At 52.7% G+C, this 8,536-nt stretch overlaps 1 protein-coding gene across 1 annotated transcript; it reads left to right on the top strand.

Annotated features, from left to right (window-relative positions):
• Positions 1 to 981: 981 nt before the first annotated feature.
• CHRNA10 (cholinergic receptor nicotinic alpha 10 subunit) lies at positions 982 to 7,767 on the top strand. The gene is made up of 5 exons (XM_036324261.1): positions 982 to 1,369; positions 3,922 to 4,148; positions 4,546 to 4,700; positions 5,698 to 6,230; positions 7,205 to 7,767. Exons 1-5 carry the CDS (start codon positions 1,141 to 1,143, stop codon positions 7,660 to 7,662), a joined length of 1,602 nt encoding a protein of 533 aa, XP_036180154.1. The 5' UTR covers positions 982 to 1,140; the 3' UTR covers positions 7,663 to 7,767.
• Positions 7,768 to 8,536: the final 769 nt, after the last annotated feature.

Raw genomic sequence — 8,536 nt, 5'->3', positions numbered from 1 at the left:
AAGATATAGAAATGGCCAATAAGCACATGAAAAGATGTTCAACATCGCTAATCATTAGGGAAATGCAAATCAAAACCACAGTGAGCCGGGCCTGCATGGCTAAGTGGTTGAGTGTTGACCTATGAACCAAGAAGTCAGGGTTCAATTCCCAGTCGGCTTGATCCCCAGTGGGGGCATGCAAGAGGCAGCCAATCAGTGATTCTCTCTCGTCATTGATGTTTCACTCTCCCCCTCTCCTTTCCTCTCTGAAATCAATAAAAAAATATATATTTTAAAATCAGAGCTGAAAGTGACTCTACCAGTAAAGTCTGTGTTTTTCCTGGCCCACGGTGTTTGGGCAGAAGAGAACACTGAAGCTCGGACTGGATGGCTGTGGAGACTCAGAGGTGAGGAAGTGGGCTGCATTTCCTACTCTGTGTTGCCACCTGGAGCAGCATACGGCTCAGCACCATTCCCAGCAGGAATGGAGAGTCTGCCTGGCACCAACCACCCGGACAGATTTGTTTAGTACCTCTCTGAGTGTCAGAGCTGGGAGTAGAGTTACCATCCATAAGTTCTGACCCTTAACACCCTTAAGCCCCAGTGTCCTACAGATCCTAAACCTGGCATTTCTCTACCCTCAACCCCTTCAGGCTGGGCCTAAGCAGAGCCTGGGTGCTGCCTTACAGAACTTGAATAATTCAGGTCCCAGTGGCCTGAAGTATCAGTTTCAGTTTCTCTAGTCCCTTGCACAGGTGTAATTAAGCTAATGAAAAGGGCCCAGAGGAGGGGCCTGCTGTCCTGTGCCTCCGAGGGATCAGGACTGATGGAGTCCCTGACCCTGATGGAGAATGCACCAGGCTCATCCAGAGCCCAGGTATGGGGAACGGAAGCAGGAAGTCAGGGGGGCTAAGATAGAAGGAGGAGAAAAGAAGAGAGAGTGAAAAGAGGAAGATCTGAGTCAGAGAAGCCAAGAGAGACGAAGAAAGAGTTACAGAGAAATAGACAGAAGGAAACAGAGCCAGGGAAGCTGAGTGTGAGGTAAAGGGAGTGGAGGGGCAGAGGAAAGGGCAGAGGCAGAGGCCAGAAGAGGCAAGGTCCAGCAGAGAAGAAGTACTAAAATCCAAGGACAAGTACAAAAAAGGAGAGTCAGATAACCAGATGGGCTGCAGGGCTCCCCAGTGGGTAGCTGGACCCACCAAAGATCTTCCTTCTGACTTCCAGGTGTTGTCCACACCATCCTTGCTAGCAGGCCCTGATGCTGCCCTAGGTCGAGCCAGGAGGCTCACACCCAGGGACCTGCCCCGCAGGGCCATGGGGCCCAGGAGCCACTGCCTTGGCCTCTCCAGACTGGGCCTTCTGTTCCTGTTCCTGCTCCCACTCCTTCCAGGTATGAAGCTCAGTAAACCAGGCCTGGCCTCTCTGGGTGTTGCTGCTGTTCTTGTCCTCTCCAAATCTCTCTCTCTTCATTTCTCTCTGCAGTTACCTACGCAGGAGAACAAGCTGTTGGGGGAGTGTGGAGGAGGGGGTGCAGAAAAGGGTGAGAGATTTGCCTGACTGGGGTGGGTGAGGTGAGAGGGGAGCTTCCAGAGATAGGACTGGAAAAACTAGGAGCCCTTGAAGGCCAGGCTGAGTTGGGGCTTTATTTAGTAGGCAATGAGGAGCCATTGAATGGTTTTAAGCAGTTACTGGCCTGGTCAGATTTGTGTGTTCAAAAGCTTGATCTCGCTTGGCTGGTGTGGTTCAGTTGGTTGAGCATCCTCCCATGTACCTAGATGTTGCCGGTTCATTTCCAGACAAGGCACATGCCTGGTTTCAGCTTGATCCTCAGGGAGGAGAGGGGGGGCGTGCAGGAGGTAGTCAATCGATGTTTCTCTCATCAATGTTTCCCACTCTCTCTCTCTCCCTTCCCCTATCTCTAAAATCAATTTTTAAAATATATTAAAGCCCGGCCGGTGTGGCTCAGTGGTTGAGCTTCAACCTATGAACCAGGAGGTCATAGTTTGATTCCCAGTCAAGGCACATGCCCGGGTGGCGGGCTCGATCCCCAGTGTGGGGCATGTAGGAGGCAGCCAATCAATGATTCTCTCCCATCGTTGATGTTTCTATTTTTCCCTCCCTCTCCCTTCCTCTCTGAAATCAATAAAAATATATGTATTTTTAAAAAACTTGCATGCTAAAATCCTCAACAAAATATTAGCAAATCGCATCCAACAAAACATTAAAAAGATCATACACTATGAACAAGTGGGATTTATTCTGGGGATGCAGGCTGGTACAATATCTGTAAATCAATAAACGTATACATCAGATAAACAAATTGAAAGACAAAAAATAACTTGATCTCTCAGAAATATGGAGGAAGATTAGAGAGGCTGGGCCTGAGACCAGAGGGAGCGGTGAGGAGGTTGCTGCTGCTGTGGTCCATGAGAGGGAGGATGAGGCCTGAGCTGAAGAGGCGATTTAACATTCAAGAGATGTTCAGCAATATGACTGACAGGATTTGGGTATTGGTTGGTTTGCAGGGGTAAACGACAGGAGGAGGGAGAGTGATAATTCCTAGGTTTCCACCTGAGGTCACTGGGGGGTGCTGTTTGCTGAGATGGGGACATCAAACAAGGAGCAGGTTTCAGAGCATGGGGGAAGGAAATGAACTCCTGTTTTTTGTTTTGTTTTGTTTTTTTTGGCTTTTTAAAAATTTCTTTATTGATTAAGGTATTACATATGTGTCCTTATCTCCCCATTACACCCCCATCACCCCCACTCATGCCTTCAACCCCCTGGTGTCTGTGTCCATTGATTAGGCTTATATGCATGCATACACATCCTTTGGTTAATCTCTCCCCCCCTTTTTAAAATTAAATCTCTTATTTCTAAAATGTGATGGCCAAGATTTTATTAAAAATAAAATTGTATGGATATGGTTGCCTTCAAGTAGCATGTAATCAAATTCATATTTCAAATGCACAAGAACAATTGTAATTGTTTAACTGAATGGTGTAAATATATGAGTGATATATATTTTAATTGTTCTTAAAATATTAAACGAAATATTCTCTGTTATTTATATCTGTATAATTAGGTTGATATTTTAAAAATTGGAAACATGGTACTAATTAATGCTACCATCTCTTCTCATAAGTTAAATATTTGGGTTTTTTTTAATGCATAAAAATTATATTCTTAAGTATAATTTTAACACTTTAGATGCTGGGGTCCAACCCCAGCAGGTCCAGGGGTCCCCAAAGGTGTGGACGGAGTCGGCAAAGAAGGAATGACATGGAGACAGCGTTCAGTTGATCAGCAGCCTAGCCAGGATCTCTAGCCAGGAACTCCAGCCAAGTTCTGGTTAGGTTCTCCAGCCAGGTTCTCTGAACTCCTGTTTTGACCTAGAGAGTTTAAGGTGCCTACAGGACATTCAAGCGTTGGTTGTTGTATATATGCATCTGGAGCTCAGCAGACCGGAGAAAAAGGAGAGGAGGGTCACCAACGGGATTCTGAGAAGCAATACTTAAGTCAGGGACTAAGGACAATATGGTGTGTCACAAAAGCCTAGGGATAGGGTGTGTTTTTAGGTGGGACTGGCCTACAGTGTCAGAAGCCTTGAAGAAATTAACTGAAGTGCAACAGGAGGAGTGGAGGCAGGTTTGAGAAACTGGAGGGGGCTGGGCAAGGGGGTTCAGATGCCTGGGTGAGAGCTGGCACTCTTGTGGCCTATACAGCCCCTTTTAGCATTTGTGGCAAGGCAGACCGAATCCAGGTCCTTGGGAAGGGACATGTAGGGAAGAAACCCATCAGCCTTGCTTCAGAAAAGAGTATCAATTCGCTCCACCTACTTCACCTCATTCATCCCTGGAGGCAGGCCAGGGAAGAACTAGAGTCACAGCCTGGGGACAGAGGGCAGACATCAGGAGGACCAGTCAGACCACTGTGAGAGTGGAGGTGACAGCCCCAGGCTTGTGGAGGTGCAGGGTGTGAGCAGAGGCTCCTGCACTAGAGTAAACCTTCTTGCTTGTCCCCCAGGATGCTTGGGAGCTGAGGGCAGGCTGGCTCACAAGCTGTTCCGTGACCTTTTTGCCAACTATACAAGTGCCCTGAGACCTGTGGCGGATACAGACCAGACTCTGAACGTGACCCTGGAGGTGACATTGTCCCAGATCATTGACATGGTACATTGTGGTTGTACAACTGTGGAATGTGCTGGTGACAGTGTCAAGGAATTTGGGGGTGGGGGACTGGGATGATTCACCAAACAACTAGTTTCTGTAAACATTAATATTAACAATAACAGCTACTAACTTGGATACTGTTAGGTGCCCACAGTGTGCCCAAAACTTTGCACCCTTGAATCCTGCCCAGCAGGGATTATCACCCATATAACTGCTAAGGAAGCTGAGGCCCAGAGAAGAACTGGCCAAGGTCACAACAAGGCCTGGGTGGGAACTGGGCTGTACGGCCAAGTTGGGTTTGTGGGCACTGACTAGAGCTCTGTAGGTGAGTTGCACACCCAGGGAAGGATATGCATGCACATGTGTCCACATCTGTGCCTATTCCCTGCCCAACTAGGATGAGCGCAACCAGGTGCTGACCCTATACCTGTGGATCCGACAGGAGTGGACAGATGCCTACTTACGATGGGACCCCGATGACTATGGTGGCCTGGATGCCATCCGCATCCCCAGCAGTCTAGTGTGGCGGCCAGACATCGTACTCTATAACAAGTACTGCCTGCCTGGGCCCCTCCCCTCTCCTAGCCCTCCCTGGAGTTGCCCTTGGTTCCGGGTAGGCACTTATCCCTCATTCCCCTACTGAACTAGTTGCTAGTTAGCTGCCCTGGAAGTTGTCCCCAGGACCCTTCTAATCTGGCAGGAAGGTGTTGGCAGTGGTGGCTACATGACTCAGTGGGCTTCCTCACAGCCCCGCACAGCCCCTCCATGGCATCCCCACTTGAGGCTGTTCCAAGGCAACCGGCTGAATGTCTTCCAGGAACCCACTGTGCGGTCCAGGCCAGTTCTGTATCTCTGGCAGAGAGGGTTCAGGGGCACCAGTGCTCTTCATGGCACACTCCTCCCTTCCAGGCTGGCTCTGAGTCCCAGGGCTCCCCAGAGGCCTGCCTAGGGCCCTCTGGGGCATCCCCTTATGCTGCCTAAGCCAGTTCTGTTTCTTGTTTTTATTTTTTATTGATTTCAGAGAGGAAGGAAGAGGGAAAGAGATAGAAACATCAATGATGAGAGAACCATTGATGCCTCCCTCATGCCCCACAGGGATCTTACCCACAACCCTGACCAGGAATCAACCCTGCCCTCTGGGTTCATAGGTCGATGCTCAACCATTGAGCACCCTGGCCGGGCCAGTTCTGTTTTCTGGACAACACATGGCTCTGCATGTTCCCCCAGGAACCCCTCCACAATCTTACAGATGGCACCCAAGAGAAGTCACTGTGCCACCACGTGCCAACTTTTGCAGAGGACTTTCCTGCCGCCCTGGGCTAGATCAGTATCCTTTCTGGGCCCTCAGGCGCTGCCCCTTCCAGGCCTCCAAAAGCACCCAGGGCCCTCCCCAGGGCACAATCTATCCTCCCTGCAGGGGCACTGTGGCCTAGGGCTCCTGTCCTGGGGTGGCCTAGGGCTCCTGTCCTGGGGTGGCCCGGGCCACTGCCTCAGGAAGCCCCTCTTCCCCTCCCCTCCTCCCCCCAACCCCATCCTCCGCCTCCCGCAGGGCAGACGCGCAGCCTCCAGCCTCCGCCAGCACCAACGTGGTTCTGCGGCACGACGGCGCCGTGCGCTGGGACGCGCCGGCCATCACGCGCAGCTCGTGCCGCGTGGACGTGTCTGCCTTCCCGTTCGACGCGCAGCGCTGCGGCCTGACCTTCGGCTCCTGGACGCACGGCGGGCACCAGCTGGACGTGCGGGCGCGCGGCGGCGGCGCCAGCCTGGCCGACTTCGTGGAGAACGTGGAGTGGCGCGTGCTGGGCATGCCGGCGCGGCGGCGCGTGCTCACCTACGGCTGCTGCTCGGAGCCCTACCCCGACGTGACCTTCACGCTGCTGCTGCGCCGCCGCGCCGCCGCCTACGTGTGCAACCTGCTGCTGCCCTGCGTGCTCATCTCGCTGCTCGCGCCGCTCGCCTTCCACCTGCCCGCGGACTCGGGCGAGAAGGTGTCGCTGGGCGTCACGGTGCTGCTGGCGCTCACGGTCTTCCAGCTGATCCTGGCCGAGAGCATGCCGCCGGCCGAGAGCGTGCCGCTCATCGGTGAGTGGGGGAGGGCCCGGCCGGGGGTGGGGGTGGGGGTGCGGGAAAGAGCCGTCCCCTCCGAGACAATGGCCCCCCTTCCCCACTCCGGCGGATGCGTGCGGGTCCCCACCAGTGCGGGGACGGGGCTCGGGTCGCCAGAGTGGCCCCGCTTCAGTGTGTGAGGGGGTCGTCCTGGGAGCACGCCTGTTCCCGGGACTGAGGGGAAAGGAGGAAGCCCCTTCCAGGAGGACACCCCCCTTACAGCAGTGGTTCGCAACCTTGGCTGCCCGTTAGAATCACCTGGGAATCTTTTTAAAATCCTGATTTCTGGGCCTCATCCTCCGGAAATTCTGTTTGTTATGGGGTGAGGCCACAACGTTAGTAACAACGAAACAGAATTTCCGGAGGATGAGGCCCAGAAATCAGGATTTTAAAAAGATTCCCAGGTGATTCTAATGTGCAGCCAAGGTTGAGAACCACTGCCTTACAGGAAGGGGCAGAGGAAAGAGTCTTTTCTCAAGAACCTGATGGAGGGAGGTCACTGCCCCCAGGGTCATAAGGACAGGCCAAGTGTCCTGAGTGTTCACTGTGCCAAGCACTGTGCTAAGCAGTGGACCTTAATTAACCCAGGGAAGCATCTCCACAGACGACAGGCAGGTTCTGTTGAATGCCCCCCTGTACTGAAAGGGTCCGTCACCGGCCCCATGTCATGGCATAACCGTTAGAGAGGCGACTTGTGGGTAAACGCAGCCTCCAGCAGTGAGGGGGGAAATCAGCAGCACTTAGCTTCTGAGAACCCACTTGTGGGAATGCGGACTGGGGAGACTTGGCAGACTTGGCCCTTACCTCCTTCCTTTTTCATCCACTGGGCTTGGAGGGCCCGACAGCCTCTTGGGGCTTGGAGGGCCCGACAGCCCCTTCATGCTGAGGGGGCTGGGGAGCTCAGGCCCCGAGCTCTTTTTCTGGGCCCCAGCTCGCTCTGTCTTTTGCAGGGAAGTACTACATGGCCACCATGACCATGATCACCTTCTCCACAGCGCTCACTATCCTTATCATGAACTTGCATTACTGTGGTCCTAGTGCCCGTCCAGTGCCGGCCTGGGCTCGGGCTTTCCTACTGGGATACCTGGCACGGGGCCTGTGCGTGCGAGAACGAGGGGAGCCCTGTGGGAAGTCTAGACGGCACGAGTCACCCCCCAGTCCCCAGCCTCCTGAGGGAGGGGCTGGCCCCCCAGCAGGCCCTTGCCATGAGCCCCGGTGTCTGTGCCATCAGGAAGAGCTGCTGCACCATGTAGCCACCATTGCTAACACCTTCCGCAGCCACCGGGCTGCCCAGCACCGCCACGAGGACTGGAAACGCCTGGCCCGTGTGATGGATCGCTTCTTCCTGGGCATCTTCTTCTCCATGGCCCTGGTCATGAGCCTCCTGGTGCTCGTGCAGGCGCTGTGAATCGGGGTCTGCTGCAGCCACAGCAATGCGACAGGGATGGGAAGACTAGGTGGTTGCTGGCCCTCAGATAGGCCACCCAGTCTCTCCCCACTGCACCTTAGCAGTGATGGCGAACCTATGACACGCGTGTCAGAGGTGACACGCGAACTCACTTTTTTGGTTGATTTTTCCTTGTTAAATGGCATTTAAATATATAAAATAAATAAATCTTTGTTTTACTATGGTTGCAAATATCAAAAAATTTCTATATGTGACACGGCACCAGAGTTAGGTCAGGGTTTTTCAAAATGCTGACATGCCGAGCTCAAAAGGTTCGCCATCCCTGCCTTAGAGCCTGGGACACCCTTTCTCAGGGTCAGCACTGCTGACTTCACAAACCACGAGGGAGCACTTGTTTGTCTATGTATCCTGATCTCTAAGAAAAATCTAGAGCTTGCCACTCCCTTAATTCCTATAGGGGAAGAACTCTAAGAAGGTTCAAGGTCAAAGTGCAGTCCTAGAGGGACAGAATTGAACTTCATTAATGAATGTTAGAGTTTTCAGTGGGGAGAGTGCAAGTTATATGCGAAACAGAACTGCAACATTGCCTGCCTTCTCTTCCTTCCTTAGTGGCTGCTGTTATAGGAGCTTGGTCTTGCCTGTCCCTATCTAAGGGCTCAGGGAAGGGGTTTGGGGATTCAGATTTATGATCTAGTTTCCAGAGCAGGAGGCCACACAAAGATTTGGCCCTAAAGCCCCAATTCCTCATAAAGGGAGTGTGTGCCCGGTACCTCCTCGATATCCTGTCTTACCCTTGGGGCCCATGGTGACAGGAGATGGGGATCCAGGTTTGTCTCTCTAGAAACAGGAACCTTAGGACTCATGGGTGAGAACA

This window comes from Myotis myotis, unplaced genomic scaffold, assembly GCF_014108235.1.
Source record: "Myotis myotis isolate mMyoMyo1 unplaced genomic scaffold, mMyoMyo1.p scaffold_m19_p_10, whole genome shotgun sequence".
Taxonomy (NCBI): domain Eukaryota; kingdom Metazoa; phylum Chordata; class Mammalia; order Chiroptera; family Vespertilionidae; genus Myotis; species Myotis myotis.
This window is presented reverse-complemented; position numbering and strand designations above follow the sequence as displayed.